The sequence below is a fragment of the Somniosus microcephalus genome, chromosome 19, assembly GCF_052327205.1.
Source record: "Somniosus microcephalus isolate GS21.2 chromosome 19, FLI_Smic_1.0, whole genome shotgun sequence".
Taxonomy (NCBI): Eukaryota; Metazoa; Chordata; class Chondrichthyes; order Squaliformes; family Somniosidae; genus Somniosus; species Somniosus microcephalus.
This window is the reverse complement of record NC_141005.1, coordinates 7,839,794-7,856,701: the sequence shown is the minus strand read 5'-3', so window position 1 is coordinate 7,856,701 and position 16,908 is coordinate 7,839,794. Positions and strand designations below refer to the sequence as shown.

General features: G+C 49.1%; 1 protein-coding gene across 2 annotated transcripts; it reads right to left on the bottom strand.

Moving 5' to 3' along the window:
• Window positions 1–235: 235 nt before the first annotated feature.
• Window positions 236–16,694, bottom strand: pus1 (pseudouridine synthase 1). Of its 2 annotated transcripts, none has more exons than XM_086011916.1 (5): window positions 16,149–16,694; window positions 11,242–11,379; window positions 8,260–8,362; window positions 7,077–7,774; window positions 236–1,039 (listed from the first exon to the last, which is right to left on the bottom strand). In XM_086011916.1, the coding sequence occupies exons 1-5, from the start codon at window positions 16,395–16,397 to the stop codon at window positions 992–994; spliced, it is 1,236 nt and encodes a 411-aa protein (XP_085868042.1). In that variant the 5' UTR covers window positions 16,398–16,694; the 3' UTR covers window positions 236–991. The 2 variants fall into 2 exon arrangements, with proteins under 2 accessions (XP_085868042.1, XP_085868041.1); XM_086011915.1 differs by having other exon boundaries at window positions 236–1,042; window positions 16,149–16,693.
• Between the last annotated feature and the right edge of the window lie 214 nt (window positions 16,695–16,908).

Below are 16,908 nucleotides of genomic sequence, written 5' to 3'. Positions count from 1 at the left end.
TAGACGGAGATCGATAGATTGCGTTGGGTAAGGAGGTCAAGGGATATGGAGCAAAGGCGAGTACATGGAGTTGAGGTACAAATCAACCATAAACTAATTCAATGGCTTGAGGGGCTGAATGGCCTTCTCCTGTTCCCATGTTCCTAAACAAAGATGCAGATTTAAAACTATAGGATTACAATTTTCTGAAAAAGACGGATAGGAAAGAACAGGTTTCAAAAAAAATTGTGCCATGTATTTTTTGGCGAACTTCCTTCACTTTTATTATTTTTAAATGATTACATCAGCTTAAATGCCGCACAGCGACACAATCCTGAAATTCAGGTACAATAAAGCTTTGACTGTGCTAATGTACTGCGGCAGCAATCCACAGATCCATTATTCTATCAACAAAGGGAGGTAACGTTATTGTCAGACATGATTATGGGAGCAACAGCGAAGGTCCTAAACCCAATGGAAGTTCTCCCCTTAATTTGGCGGTTTCCACAGCCAAGATAAAATATTTATATATAAAAGAAAGATTCAATAGTAACTTACAAAAAGGAATTGGATAAATTCTTGGAAGGGAAAAAAATTACAGGGCTATGAGCAGGGGGGGGGGGGGGGGCAGTGGGACTAACTGGAGAGAATCTTTCCAAGAGCCGGCACAGGCACGATGGGCCGAATGGCCTCCTTCTGTGCTGTATCATTCTGTGTGTCTATCGCATTCTGCCCCCCCACCCATGTCCTAGATTAAAACAAAAAACAAATTATCAAGGGGAAGAGGCACGTCCCAAAGTTAATTGTCTTTTTTTTTTTAAAAAGCATTGACATTTTTTTTTTTTAAACTCAACAATTGGGGCCCCGTCTCACTTTCCAGAGTAGTCTATTCAAGCGCCTTGTACAAACACCCGATAGAAGGAACTTCCAACTGTTGCGCCGTTATCCTCAGCCTCAGCTCCCACCAGCCGGCTTAGGGAGCATGTTCGAATGCCCAGCCCGAGTGAGCAGCTCAGTCAGAGTCGCCTCCATCGCTGCCTCCGTCCAAATCTTCATTCACCTGCTGAGAGCAGAGGGGAAGGGTCAATACCTAAAACATGTAAAGCTCATGAGAGTTAAGAAACAGTCTGGAAAATGGATTTCATTTTTCATAACGCAAATAAAGTTGGATTTTTATTTAATGGCCCAGAAATTCGGGTCTCCACGGGCGAGTACGCACGGGGTACTCACCTGTAAGCCCAATGGATGTGCCGGTTTCCTGCATGCACTGCGCATGCGCGGGAAACCTGCACTTCCGTTCCCCTGAAAGAAGGGGTTCAGAGGTGGAACGCGTGCGCCGGAGAGGCAGCGCGTACGCATCGAACTTACGTTTTTTTCCCAGGGTTCTCCGGGAGGGTAAGTCTCCAGCAGTTACACTTTTAAAAAGCAGTCGCAAGGCCTGCTTTTTACAAGGTAAGTGGTGAATTAATTAAAATTAAAACATTTTTTCCACAGGTTTATTATTTTTAAATACTTTAAAGAAAGGTAAGTTTATTTTTAGCCACATTAGAAAATAAAATTATTTTTTTCAAAAATTTAAATTATTGTTTAAAATAGTTATTTCATGTAATTTATAGTTTATTTTAAAAATGTGATGTTTTTTTTAATTTATTTGAAGATTTAGTGATGTTTTGGGGCTTATAGTATTTATAGGTTTGACAGGTCCTGTCAAACTTATGAATGAAGCATTCCTTGCTACCATTGGCTCTCCATGGCCCACGTGATCCCAGGGGACGCTTCGAACTAACTGCGCCCCTGGGATACGCAAGCACTGCGCGCCGGCAGTTGGAGGAGGCCCAGGATCGGAATTCCACGCGGGCCCACAGCTCAACGGCCGGCGCGCTAGGTAAGTGCAGGTCGGGGGCTTGCACCCGCGGGAAGCCCCCGACCCGAATTTCTGGGCCATAATATTTCAACACTGAGATCTTAATGCATTAATCATTGATAAATTGGATTAATTATTGCAACCTTTAAGCCAGAGCCATGATACTATGACGGCTCAGGTGGAAAAAAGGGATGGTAATCTTCATCATACGACAACAGCAAATCACCACAGCCCACATAGAAATCATCAGAGTATCGCAATTCAGGAAAAAGCGTGGTGTTCGCTGGCATAGTGTGCTGGCCGATATTTATCCCTCAACCAACTTCACTGAAACAGATGATCTGGTCATTATCACATTGCTGTTTGTGGGAACTTGCTGTGCACAAATTGGCTGCCGTGTTTTCCACATTACAACAGTGACTACACTTCAAAAAGTACTTCATTGGCTGTAACGCGCTTTGGGATGTCCTGAGGCCGTGGAAGGCGCTGTAGAAATACAACTTCTTTCTTTCTTTCCCTCCCTAGCTGCTTGAAGTGCCACGTGTAAACTTCTTCCCCCAGAGAGTGGTGAGAATGTGGAACTCGCTACCACAGGGAGTGGTTGAGGAGAATAGCAGAGATACAGTTAAGGGGAAGCTGGATAAACACATGAGGGAGAAAGGAATAGAAGGATATAGTGATGGGGTGAGATGAAGAGGGGTGGGAGGAGGCTCGTGTGGAGCAGAAACATAAATGGAAATCTTTCTACAAGCCTGCAATATCAAATGGGCAGCACCGTTGTTAAGTAATGAAATGTGCCAACAAGTTCAAGGATTGCTTGGCAGAAACGTCCTTCCACAGAGTGACGTTTCATCAGTTCTTAGCCTGGGTCACCAGCTCCAGAAATGCACTAAGTTGGGATAATCTACAATCTGTCTCACCCTGCTCAAACTGCCCGTGCAGCTCAATCAGAGTAGCACAGATTGCAAGCACGAATGTCCGCAGCCCAGACTATCGCCCCACATATTAAATTCTTACACCAAAGTACATAAATTATCCAAAAAGTCTGCTGGGACACTTGTCATTTGCCTAGACAGGAGCAGCCGCAACAACACTCAAGAAGCTCAATGCCATCCAGGACCGAGCAGTCCGTTAGGTCGGTGCTTCTGGCGTTGGGCTCCATATCCACCCTCCCGATCACTGGGACACTGCAGCTACAGTACGTGCCAGCTATAGGATGCACTGCAGCAACTCACCAAGGTTTCTTCAACAGCACCTTCCTCCCCCCGTGACCTCTAACGCCAAGAAGCCAAGAGCAGCAATGTCATTGGAACACCGTCACCCCCAAGTCACGCACACCATCCCGACGTGGACATAGATCAGCCGTTCCTTCGTCGTCGCTGGGTCAAAATCCCAGGACTCCCTAACCAACGGCACTGTGGGAGCACCTTCATCACACGGACTGCAGCGGTTCAAGAAGGCGGCTCACCACCACCTTCTCAAGGGACAACTAGGGATGGGCAATAAATGCCGGCCTTGCCAGCAACGCCCACATCCCGAGAATGAATAAGGAAATTCCAAAGATTATTACACACTTCCAGCACCTGGCAGTAAGACAATTTTATAAAAGTTGATACTAGGAAACAACAACAATGTGTATTTATATAGCACCTTTAACATAGTAAGAAGTCCCAAGGCACTTCACAGGAGCGATTATCAAACAAAATTTGACTCCAAGCCACATAAGGAGATATTAGGACAGGTGACCAAAAGCTTGGTCACAGAGGTAGGTTTTAAGGAGTGTCTTAAAGGAGGAGAGAGAGGTAGCGAGGCGGAGAGGTTTAGGGAGGGAATTCCAGAGCTTAGGGCCCAGGCAGCTGAAGGCACGGCCGCCAATGGTGGAGCGATTATAATCCGGGATCCTCAAGAGGCCAGAATTAGAAGAACGCAGAGATCTCGGAGGGTTGTAGGGCTGGAGGAGGTTACAGAGATAGGGAGGGGACGAGTCCATGGAGTGATTTGAACACAAGGATGAGAATTTTAAAATAGTAATAAAACTATTTAAAAATTGGTGGCAAAACTATACAATTCAAACATCTGTAAAATCAAAGGCTACATTTTTAAATGCAGTAATCGAACCTGGGGACAAATCTATAGTGTCGCTATTAGACTAGGCGAAGTGTATTCATACCAATGGGCGCAGAGGGCGAGACGCACAAGCCAATATACTTTACTATTGCGAGAAGAAAAAGATGTGCATTTATATAGCGCCTTTCATGACCACCGGACGTCTTAAAGCGCTTTACAATGAAGTACTTTTGGAGTGTAGTCACTGTTGTAATGTAGGAAACGCGGCAGCCAATTTGCGCACAGCAAGATCCCACAAACAGCAATGTGATAATGACCGGATCATCTGTTTTAGTGAAGTTGATTGGGGATAAATATTGGTCAGGGCACCAGGGAGAACTCCCCTGCTTTTCTTCGATATAGCGCCATGGGATCTTTTACAATCTATAGCAATGATTTGGATGAGGGGACTAAATGTAACATTTCCAAATTTGCTGATGATACAAAGCTAGGTGGCAGTGTCAGTTATGAAGAAGCTTCAGGGGGATCTCGACAGGCTCAGTGAGTGGGCGAGAACATGGCAGATGGAATATAATGTGGATAAATGTGAAGTTATCCACTGTGGTTGAAAAAAACAGAAAGGCAGAGTATTTCCTAAATGGTGAAAGATTGGGGAATGGAGATGCTCAAAGGGACCTGAGTGTCCTTGTACATGAGTTACTGAAAGTGAATGTGCAGGTGCAGCAAGCCATTAGGAAGGCAACAAGGGGATTTGAGTACAGGAGTAAAGAAGTCTTACTCCAATTATATAGGGCCTTGGCGAGACCACACCTGGAGTATGGTGTACAATTTTGGTCTCCTTACCTAAGGAAGGATATACTTGCCATAGAGGGAGTGCAACGAAGGTTCATGAGATTGATTCCTGGGATGGCGGGACTGTCATATGAGAAAAGATCAAGTAAACTAGGCTATATTCTCTTGAATTCAGAAGAATGAGGGGGGATCTCATTGAAGCATACAAAATTATTGCAGGGCTTGATAGGCTGGATGCTGGGAGAATGTTTCCCTTGGCTGGGGAGTCTAGAACCAGGAGCCACATCCTCAGGATAAAGGGTAGGCCATTCAGGACTGAGATGAGGAGAAATTTCTTCACACAGAGGGTGGTGAATCTTTGGAATTCTCTACCCCAGAGGGCTGTGGAGGCTCAGTCATTGGGTATATTCAAAACAGAAGTCGATAGATTTCTGACTAGTAAAGGAATCAAGATACGGCGATGGGGCCGGTGAATGGAGTCGAGGCAAAAGATCAGCCATGATCTCATTGAATGGCGGAGCAGGCTCGAAGGGCCGAATGGCCGACTCCTGCTCCTATTTCTTATCCACCTGAGCACCTCATTTAATGTCTCATCCGAAAGACGGCACCCTCTGACAGTGCAGCACTCCCTCAGTACTGCACTGGGAGTGTCAGCCTAACTTTATGTGCACAAGTCTCTGGAGTGGGACTATGACCCCACGACCTTCTGACTCAAGCGGTGAGAGTGCTGCCCACTGAGCCACAGCTGACGAGATACTCTCAAAGGTTATCACCCCAAATTGGTGCTACTGCCCCGTCATCAGGTGACAGAGCACTACCGCCAGATACATGCTCGTACCGCAATCGTTCAAAATGCTCAGACTCGACGATCTCAATTTGAAAGGACGAGAAGAGCGGCCTTATAACTGTTCTTTGGGGGAAAATTTTTATTTGCCATTCAAGTGGACAATCTTTGGAATTCTCTACCCCAGAGGGCTGTGGAGGCTCAGTCATTGGGTATATTCAAAACAGCACTTTACAGCCTTCTGGACTCAATATCGAGTTCAACAATTTCAGATCATAACCTCGGCCCCCATTACATTTTTATATCCACACCTTTGGTTTGTGCCTTTCCCTTTTTCTCTCTCCCACATGGCAGCTGTCTCTCACTCTGCCAGCGCGTTTCACACTTCATCTAGAGCCATCCTTGTCTCTTTACCTGTCCTATTACCATCTCGTCTCGCCTTGAATATCTCTCAACGTCTCTTCACCACCCAGACCTTCCCGTTTGTTCTTTCATCCCCTCCCCCATTTCCCAGCCCCCAAACCCGCTTTTCAATCTGTCTCATTTCCTGCTTTTTTCCCTCAGTTCTGACGAAGGGTCTTCGACCTGAAACGGTGACTCTGTTTCTCTCTCCACGGATGTTGCCTGGCCTGCTGAGTTTTTCCAGCGTTTTCTGTTGTTATTTCGGATTTCCAGCATCTGCAGTATTTTGCTATCATAACACAAACCCTTCCCGCCCGTGACCGGAAACCTTGGGTCAGCTCGGAATGATTTACTCTTCTACTGAAAGGTCACTCCAGGTCTGAAAATTGGAACATTAGTGGTGCCAAGAGATTTCAAATGCCACTTTGCTTGTAACAGAGAGGAATTTTGATCCGTATAGGACACTAGAACTGTACTGGTATTAACAGAAGGACAGACAGTTTTTAAGTGTTTAATCACAGAATCACAGAAACCCCACAGTGCAGATAGAGGCCATTTCGGCCCATCGAGCCTGCACCGACACATATCCCACCCGATCCCCGTAACCCCTACACCAACACATATCCCACCCTATCCCCGTAACCCCACATATTTAATCCCAACACTAAGGGTCAATTTATCATAGCCAATCAACCTAACCCGCACATCTTTGGACTGTGGGAGGAAACCGGAGCACCCGGAGGAAACCCACGCAAACACGGGGAGAATGTGCAAACTCCACACAGACAGTCACCCGAGGCCGGATTCGAACCCAGGTCCCTGGCGCTGTGAGGCAACAGTGCTAACCACTATGCCACCGTGTCTGCTTTTGATAATAGCCAATTTTATGAGAGATTTATAAGAGTCAAAGGAAAACAACTATTTTGACATTTAAAATTTGTGCATTTGATCAGTGCTTGTGCGTGTTTGTACCAGATCGGCACTTGGTTTGTGAGCAGAGTTAGTGTCACCTGTCAATCAGGTGACAGAGACTCCAATTCAGATGGGCAATAGCCCGAAAATTCCTGGCGAAAATATTGCATATCACTGAAAGCAATAGGGCTAAACAGAGACCCAATAAAAACTTCTCTTGTTAGCATTTCTCCAAACTGAAAAAGTTTTTGAAAAGAATGGACTGCCTTTACTTACCTTGGAGTGATTCTCATTTAACTGAACTCCTGATGCTGTAGCACTAAAGTCGTGGATTGGTAGAGTGCTTAGCCAGCTAGCCATGGACTGCTCCTCAATTTCAGTCTTAATAATGGTAGGATAGATGTAATCCTCTTTAAATGCCATAATTTGTTCTTCGATATCAGTCCACTCCAAGGCCTCGTGAACTCCGTCGTTACCAAAACGGTGGTTGTACTTCTCAAAATGGACGGTGTCCAAGACAAGCCCCAGTCCTGGGGCCTTGGGGACGTCAACCTTCTCCTCACCCCAGCTCCGATCCATGATGGACTCTGGGGCGTAACCCCTCACTACGGCGATCACCAGCCCAATCATCTTCCTGATTTGGTGCATCATGAAACTCTGACCCTTGACCTTCAGGACAGCCAGCTCCAGGCCTTGCCGCACGAAAGGTTCCTCGCAAAGCATTTCCATGATGTAGCGCTTGGCGCTGGGGTCTCTCGGACCCTTCCCAGACGTGAAGTTGTGGAAGTTGTGGGTCCCTTTGTAGCAAGCCAACAATCTGTTGACGTGGCCAAGTGCCTCGCTGCTGAGGCGATACTCCCGATCCTGCTGGTCACGATCTTTGTGCGCAAAGGCGAACGTCGGCAACATGTAGAAGTAGGTCCGAGCGTCGCAGGTGTTCTTCGAGTTGAACCTGCCGGTTACCCTCTTCAGTCCTGAAGAAGAAGAAGAAAGCAATGAACCATCAGGAGAGACAAACCTGCAGATGGAACATGATGTTAGGAATTTGCATTACGTTTTATACTAAGAAAGACAGACTTGTATTTATATAGCGCCTTTCTCGACCACCGGACGTCCTAAAGCGCTTTACGGCCAATTTTTGAAGGGATAAATATTGGCCGAGGGCACCAGGGAGAGCAGACGGGGCCTCGGTTTAACGTCTCATCCGAAAGACGGCACCTCTGACAGTGCAGCACTCCCTCAGTACTGCACTGGGAGCGTCAGCCTAGATTTTTGTGCTCAAGTCTCTGGAGTGGGACTTGAACCCACGACCTTCTGACTCAGAGGCGAGGGTGCTGCCCACTGAGCCACAGCTGACACATTACCCACACATCCGTTACTGAGGCACATTATATATATATCATTTTTTAACTCTCACACCAGCTTGTCACGTCAAATGAAAGTCAAGAAGCAGCCATACCCAGTATTTTAATGCCTGGCGGCAGGTTTCCGTTGATCTTATCCACGAGGTTATCAATGAGCCAGAGTTTTAGTGAGACGATTTGACCAGCAGCAGAAACGCCCTGGAAAATAACAAATACCAGTGTTAAAAAAAAGTCAACGGCGAGTTCCGTGTCTCCCACACTATGGGGGTCAATTTAACCGAACCGGTCCATTGGGGATCTGACGGGATGGGGGGGGGGGGGGGGGGTGGGTGGTGAGGTTTTACGCCCTGTTGAAGGCAGAGTATATTTGGGCGGGTGTAAACCCAGTGTCCCACTCAATCCCGTGGGATTCCCGCCCGGAGACCAACGTTCCCTCTCTTTTTTGTGCACGGTCCCTTTAAATTTGCTGCGGTGGCCACGCACGCGCAGTATCTCTTCCAGCGGCAGCAGTTTGTGAGCGGCCTGCGTGGGAGCTCCCGATCAATGCGTGGCCGTGGGCCTTTGGGGCGGGGGGGTTTGGGGAGCACTGCCAGAGAGTTAGGTTAAAATCACCCCCAATATTTCTACTTTAAAAAAAAATTAATTCCTGGGATGTGAGCGTCGCTGGCAAGGCCAGCATTTATTGCCTATTCCTAGTTGCCCACGAGAAGGTGGTGGTGAGCCACCTTCTTGAACCGCTGCAGTCCATGTGGTGAAGGTGCTCCCACAGGATTTTGACCCAGCGACGATGAAGGTTCGACCAATATATTTCCAAGTCAGGATGGTGTGTGACTTGGAGGGGAACTTGGAGGTGGTGGTGTTCCCATGCGCCTGCTGCCCTTGTCCTTCTAGGTGGTAGAGGTTGTGGGTTTCGGAGGTGCTGTTGAAGAAGCCTTGGCGAGTTGCTGCAGTGCATCTTGTAGATGGTACACACTGCAGCTACGGTACGCCGGTGGTGGAGGGAGTGAATGTTTAAGGTGGTGGATGGGGTGCCAATCAAGTGGGCTGCTTTGTCCTGGATGGTGTCGAGCTTCTTGAGTGTTGTTGGAGCTGTACTCATCCAGGCAAGTGGAGAGTATTCCATCACACTCCTGACTTGTGCCTTGTAGATGATAGAATGGCTTTGGGGAGTCAGGAGTTGAGACACTCGCCGCAGAATACCTAGCCTCTGACCTGCTCTTGTTGCCACAGTATTTATGTGGCTGGTTCAGTTAAGTTTCTGGTCAATGGTGACCCTCAGGATGTTGATGGTGGGGGATTCAGCGATGGTAATGCTGTTGAATGTTGAAGGGCGGTGGTTAGACTCTCGCTTGTTGGAGTCAGTCATTGCCTGGCACTTCTGAGGCGCGAATGTTACCTGCCACTTATCAGCCCAAGCCGGAACGTCGTGCAGGTCTTGGCATTCATTAAAATAAAATAAATTTCATTGAAACTTATAAAATTCTAACAGGATTACACAGACTAGATGCAGGAAGGATGTTCCCGATGGCAGGGGAGTCCAGAACCAGGGGGTCACAATCCAAGGATAAGGGCCATTTAGGACTGAGATGAGGAGGAATTTCTTCACCCAGAGAGTGGTGAACCTGTGGAATTCTCTACCACAGAAGGCAGTTGAGGCCAATTCATTAAATATATTCAAGAAGGAGTTGGATATATTTCTTAAGGCTAAAGGGATCAAGGGATATGGGGAGAAGGCAGGGACAGGGTACTGAATTTGGATGATCAGCCATGATCTCATTGAATGGCGGAGCAGGCTCGAGGGGCCAAATGGCCTACTCCTGCTCCTATCTTCTATGTTTCTAAGCTGCAGAAGAACTAATCTGTTCCGACAGGACAGCTGTGAAATGCATGGTCAAGGATTCCAGGTACAGACAGGAGAGCCATCAGCGAGTCAAAACTCATACACTTCCTGCAGAGGAGGGCCAGGAGGTTGGGGGGGGCAAAGCCAACCTGGGCCATTGCTGCTCGTTTCTACGCGGCCTCTCACGGAGCAGAGTTGGCCGAAGCCACTCGCCTGCCCTCACTACAAGAAAATCAGAACCTAAAGAGGCAGAAACACTTCACCCAGAGATTAGCTACCGCAGAGTGTGATCAGCCAGATTCAACCATAAAATGTGGCAGAAACTGATTTGCAAATGAAGTGATCCGCAGTTTTAAAATAATTCATTTAAAGAATGCTGGTACATCAGTGCAGGTGTCTTTCTTTCTATCTATATGGTTGTTACCAGAGCTACTGAAAAGTTACATAGAATATACAGCACAGAAACAGGCCATTCGGCCCAGCCAGTCTGTGCTGGTGTCTATACTCCACACGACTAGCCTCCCATTCCATCTGCCTCATCTCAGCCTTTCAGCATATCTTTCTATTCTCTTTTCTCTCACGTACTCGTCGTTTCCTTTTGAATGCATCTATACTATTCACTTCAACCAGTCCCTACGGTAGCGAGTTCCACATTCTCACCACTCTCTGGGTAAGGCAATGTCTCATTTCCCTATTGGGTTTATTAGTAACTATCTTGTATTTATGGCCCCTAGTTTCGAATTCTCCCACAAGTGGAAACATTCTCTCCACATCTACCCTGTCCAACCCACTCGTAATTTTAAACACCTCGATCAGGTCTCCTCCAAGTCGTCTCTTTTCTAAATAAAAAAGCCCCAAACTGTTCAATCTTTCCCGATAGCTGTAATCTCTCAGTTCTGGCAGCATTCTTGTAAATCTTTTTTGCACCTTTTCCAGTACTTTTCCGTTCTTTTTATAGTATGGAGACCACACTGTGCACAGCACTCAAAGCGCAGCCTGACCAGGGTCCTAAAATTACCGGCTCGAATTGTGAATTATTCAAGGTGCAGATCTGTTCGAATGTACTCGGTTGTAAACATAAATGAACAAGAATGTCGACACGAAGCATCGGTTAATCCCCACGGTGGAGCTCACGGTTAAACACGGCTCCGACACGCAGCAGCGATGATCAATGTAACCGGTCCAACGTGCCAATGAACACAAACTCTTGAGCATCGAGAGAAATGACAAACTGCACCTTGTCCGTTCTTGCACATCTCTGGAAGGACATTTTCCTCACATCATCGCCGTGGTTTTCTGGAATGCACTCGGCCTTTACCAGCGCCTTCACCAGCTCGTCCTCGATCGTCCTGAACTGAGATGATCCAACGTTTCTCTGTTTTAAGGAAATGCCAGAAAACATACGTTTGTTAACATCCCAGAATACAAGAGCGGTTGCTCGGCCCTGCCCCACGCCGCTGACTGCCCTCATACAAAACACGTTAGGGCACAGAAAGAGGCCATTGGGTCCAAGTCTGTGCTGGTGTTTCTCTCTCTGAGCTACCTACGCTAATCCCACTCTGCCACTCACTCCAGTTACTCTTTAGTATTCCTCCCCGCTCCCATTTTTTTGGACAGCAGGCACTGGCAATGATTCTACTGTTACAATGTCGACCTCCTCTAGGCCCATCTTTTGGTTTCTTCACTTGTCCCATTACCATCTCCTTTTGCCTCGCACCACCATACCATTTGCCATTTAATCTCTCCTGCCTTTCACCCCATCACAGACCTTCCCTTCAACAACCCACTGCTTTTCCCTGGTTCTGTACTTGCTTATAAACGGTTAAATCGCTAACATCTTCCAGTTCTGAAGAAAGAACATCAACCTGAAACGTTAGCTCAGTTTCTTACTCCACAGATGTTGCCTAACCTGCTCAGTATTTCCAGGATTTTCTACAAAAGAACATAAGAATTGGGAACAGGAGTTGGCCATTCGGTCCCTCGAGCCTACTCCGCCATTCAGTATCATGGCTGATCTTCGACCTCAACTCCACTTTCCTGCCATAACCTCATGTCCCTTAATTCCCTTAGAGTCCAAAAATCTATCGATCTCTGTCTTGAATATACTCAACGACTGCTTCCACAGTCCTCTGGGGTAGAGAATTCCAAAGATTCACCACCCTCTGAGTGAAGAAATTCCTCCTCATCTCAGTCCTAAATGGCTGACCCCTTATTCTGAGACTGTGACCCCCTGGTTCTAGACTCTCCAGCCAGGGGGAAACAACCTCTCAGCATCTACCCTATCCAGCCCTCGAAGGATTTTATTTCAGTGAGATCTGTTTTTCTATCTTTGACTTTCTGTTTTGAAGCAAGACAGGATACAGTGGTGGAGCGATCGTGGTACTGGACTAAAAGAAAGACAGACCTGCATTTCTATAGCGCCTTTCACGACCACTGGACGTCCCAAAGTGCTTTACAGCCAATGAAGTACTTTTTGAAGTGTAGTCACTGTTGTAATGTAGGAGACGCGGCAGCCAATTTGTGCACAGCAAGCTCCCACAAACAGCAACGTGATAATGACCAGATCATCTGTTTTTAGTGATGTTGGTCGAGGGATAAATATTGGCCCCAGGACACCGGGGAGAACTCCCCTGCTTTTCTTCGAAATAGTGCCGTGGGATCTTTTACGTATACCTGAGAGAGCAGACAGGGCCTCGGTTTAACGTCTCATCCGAAAGACGGCACCTCTGACAGTGCGGCACTCCCTCAGCACTGCACTGGAGTGTCAGCCTAGATTTTTGTGCTCAAGTCTCTGGAGTGGGACTTGAACCCACAACCTTCTGACTCAGAGGCGAGAGTGCTGCCCACTGAGCCATGGCTGACACTAACAACCCAGAGGTTGACAGCTGAAATCTCATAGCAAATTACAAAAAGTGAATTCAATTTATGGGCTGGTAACAGAAATACCACTATGAAAGCTATGGTAAAAAGCCGACTAGTTCACCTCCACTGGCCTGACCTACACGTGACTCCAGTCCCACAATACATGGCTCATTCTTCATGCCTTCTGACGAAGCCTAGCAAGCCCCTAAATGGTAAAACCACCACCTACTTACAACAAGAACTTGTATTTATATAGCGCCTATAACGTAGTAAAACGTCCCAAGGCGCTTCACAGGAGCAATTGTCAAACAAAATTTGACACCGAGCCACATAAGGAGATATTAGGACAGGTGACCAAAAGCTTGGTCAAAGAGGTCGGTTTTAAGGAGTGTCTTAAAAGGAGAGAGAGGCGGAGAGGTTTAGGGAGGGAATTCCAGAGCTCGGGGCCCAGGCAGCTGAAGGCACGGCCGCCAATGGTGGAGCGATGGAAATCGGGGATGCGCAAGAGGCCAGAATTGGAGGAACGCAGAGATCTCGGAGAGTTGTAGGGCTGGAGGAGATTACAGAGATAGGGAGGGGCGAGGCCCTGGAGGGATTTGAACACAAGGCTGAGCGGAATGGAGTCAGTGGCATGGGAACACAGTTTAATTACTTAGGGCAATACATAGAATCATAGAAATTTACGGCACTGAAGGCGGCCATTCGGCCCATCGTGTCAGTGCCAGCCGACAAAGAGCTCTCCAGCCTAATCCCACTTTCCAGCTCTTGGTCCGTAGCCCTGCAGGTTACGGCACTTCAGGTGCACATCCAAGTACTTTTAAATGTGATGAGGGTTTCTGCCTCTACCACCCTTTCAGGCAGTGAGTTCCAGACCCCCACCACCCTCTGGGTGAAAAAAGTTCTCCTCAACTCCCCTCTAATCCTTCTACTTTCAATCTGACGAAAGGTCATTGACCTGAATCGTGAACTCTGTTTCTCTCTCCACAGAGGCTGCCTGACCTGCTGAGTTCCCAGCATTTTATTTCAGATTTCCAGCATCCACAGTATTTTGCTTTTGAGTTGCTTCAAATCTACGGTCCAATTGGATTGCTTAATAATCTCAGTGGGCAGCGCCCCTTCACCTCTGAGTCAGAAGGTCGTGGGTTCACAGTCCCACTCCAGAGACTTGAGCACAAACATCCAGGCTGACACTCCAGTGCAGTGCTGAGGGAGTGCTGCACTGTCAGAGGTGCTGTCTTTCGGATGAGACGTTAAACCGAGGCCCCGTCTCATCTCTCAGGTGGATGTAAAAGATCCCACAGCACTATTTCGAAGAAGAGCAGGGGGAGTTCTCCCTGGTGTCCCGGCCTAAATTTAGCCCTCAATCAACAAAAACACACACACACAGAGAAAATACTGCAGATGCTGGAAATCTGAAATAAAAACAGAAAATGCTGGAGAAACTCAGCCGGTCAGACAGCATCTGTGAAGAGAGAAACAGAGTTAACATTTCATGTCGATGACCTTTCGTCAGAACAGAAACGTTAACTCTGTTTCTCTCTTCACAGATGCTGTCTGACCTGCTGAGTATCTCCAGCATTTTCTGTTTTTATTTAAAAACACACAAACTCCTAACCTGGAAATATATCGGCCGTTCCTTCATCGTCGCTGGGCCAAAATCCTGGAGCTCCCTCCCTAACAGCACTGTGGGAGCACCTTCACCACACGGACTGCAGCGGTTCAAGGTGGCGGCTCACCACCACCTTCTCGAGGGCAATTAGGGATGGGCAATAAATGCTGGCCTTGCCAGTGACGCCCACATCCCATGAATGAATAAAAACTAAAACGATCTGGTCATTATCTCATTGCTATTTGTGGGAGCTTGCTGTGCGCAAACTGGTTGTCGCGTTTCCTACTTCAAAAAGTACTTCATTGGCTGTAAAGCGCTTTAGGACGTCCGGTGGTTGTGAAAGGTGCTACATAAATGCAAGTCTTTCTTTTATAATAGTAAAAATCAATGGGGTACAGTATTATTTTAAGAAAATACAAAGGAATAGAGGAGGATTGTGTTTGTGTGCAGCGACGGGGCAGACGCGAATGGCTGCAGCACTGCGCGGATCGAGGAGTGCAGTGTTGGGGTAGGAGCGAGGGGGTGCAGTATTGGGGTTGGGGCGAGGGGGTGCAGTATTGGGGTAGGAGCGAGGGGGTGCAGTATTGGGGTTGGGGCGAGGGGGTGCAGTATTGGGGTAGGAGCGAGGGGGTGCAGTATTGGGGTAGGAGCGAGGGGGTGCAGTATTGGGGTAGGGGCGAGGGGGTGCAGTATTGGGGTAGGGGCGAGGGGGTGCAGTATTGGGGTAGGGGCGAGGGGGTGCAGTATTGGGGTAGGGGCGAGGGGGTGCAGTATTGGGGTAGGGGCGAGGGGGTGCAGTATTGGGGTAGGGGTGAGAGGGGTGCAGTATTGGGGTAGGGGTGAGGGGGTGCAGTATTGGGGTAGGGGCGAGGGGGTGCAGTATTGGGGTAGGGGCGAGGGGGTGCAGTATTGGGGTAGGGGCGAGGGGGTGCAGTATTGGGGTAGGGGCGAGGGGGTGCAGTATTGGGGTAGGAGCGAGGGGGTGCAGTATTGGGGTAGGGGCGAGGGGGTGCAGTATTGGGGTAGGGGCGAGGGGGTGCAGTATTGGGGTAGGGGCGAGGGGGTGCAGTATTGGGGTAGGGGCGAGGGGGTGCAGTGTTGGGGTAGGAGCGAGGGGGTGCAGTATTGGGGTAGGGGTGAGGGGGTGCAGTATTGGGGTAGGAGCGAGGGGGTGCAGTATTGGGGTAGGGGTGAGGGGGTGCAGTATTGGGGCAGGGGTGAGGGGGTGCAGTATTGGGGCAGGGGCGAGGGGGTGCAGTATTGGGGTAGGGGCGAGGGGGTGCAGTATTGGGGTAGGGGTGAGGGGGTGCAGTATTGGGGTAGGGGCGAGGGGGTGCAGTATTGGGGTAGGGGCGAGGGGGTGCAGTATTGGGGTAGGGGCGAGGGGGTGCAGTATTGGGGTAGGGGCGAGGGGGTGCAGTATTGGGGTAGGGGTGAGAGGGTGCAGTATTGGGGTAGGGGTGAGAGGGTGCAGTATTGGGGTAGGGGTGAGGGGGTGCAGTATTGGGGTAGGGGTGAGGGGGTGCAGTATTGGGGTAGGGGTGAGGGGGTGCAGTATTGGGGTAGGGGTGAGGGGGGTGCAGTATTGGGGTAGGGGTGAGGGGGGTGCAGTATTGGGGTAGGGGTGAGAGGGGTGTAGTATTGCATGGACCGAGGGTCCTTCTGCCCCTTGCCTGCATGCCATGGTAGCCTTTCCCCGAGTATGCCAGCAGCAGAACCACTTTCCTCTTCGGACACTTCTTGCTCTGCTCCTCCTTCAGCCTTTTCGCCGCCTGTTGCTGCTCCCCGGCCTCTTGCTTCCGCTTCCTCCCCTGCTCCGGCTCCGGCCCCGGCCCTGCCTGCTGCTCCTGGCCGTGCTGCCGCTCGCAGCTCTCGGCCGGCAGGCTCTGCAGCTCGCCGCCCTCCAGTACCGCGCTGGCCATGCTGCGCCCCTGCCCTGCAGCCCGAGACTGGCACCCTGCGGGAGAGAGAGAGGAAGCAGATTTATTGCAGAGTCACAATCGCAGCCTCCGAGCCGCGAGAGGATCAGCCCGGCTGCTGTGCAATGCAGAGCCGAGGCTGAGCTCCTGCTGCGAGGAGCCGGGCCTTGCATTGTTCGCTGCAGGAAGCAATGCACCGACAGAGACCTGCGGAAGCAGCCAGGCCTTGCATGACTGGTGCAAGAACCATTGCACTGAGCACAGGCCCTGCAGATCCAGCCTCTCTCAGTATAAAATGACCCGGAGAAGCCTCAGCCTGCACCGATTGAATAAAGAATGAATGAAGGACTCGCCTGCTCCACAGCCACCACCGTGCACCACCATGTGCAGCGACACTGGTCTGGTTGAGGAGGAGTGATTCCAGCCCCGGCCGATCAGCGCCGCCCCCTGATACAGAGCAGCGACTTGTTGCACCCGCCGCCACCACATGGGGCCACACTGTATCCAACCCAGC

Bases quoted from the DNA above. Each gene is read 5' to 3' on its own strand.
- pus1 (XM_086011915.1), bottom strand. From the start codon at position 16,397: ATGGCCAGCGCGGTACTGGAGGGCGGCGAGCTGCAGAGCCTGCCGGCC. The intron at 11,380-16,148 runs GCAAGGGGCAGA...TCCTTAAAACAG, and splicing joins AAGGCTACCATGGCATGCAG to AGAAACGTTGGATCATCTCA. The intron at 8,363-11,241 runs GTGCAGTTTGTC...GTTATTTTCCAG, and splicing joins GATGTGCAAGAACGGACAAG to GGCGTTTCTGCTGCTGGTCA.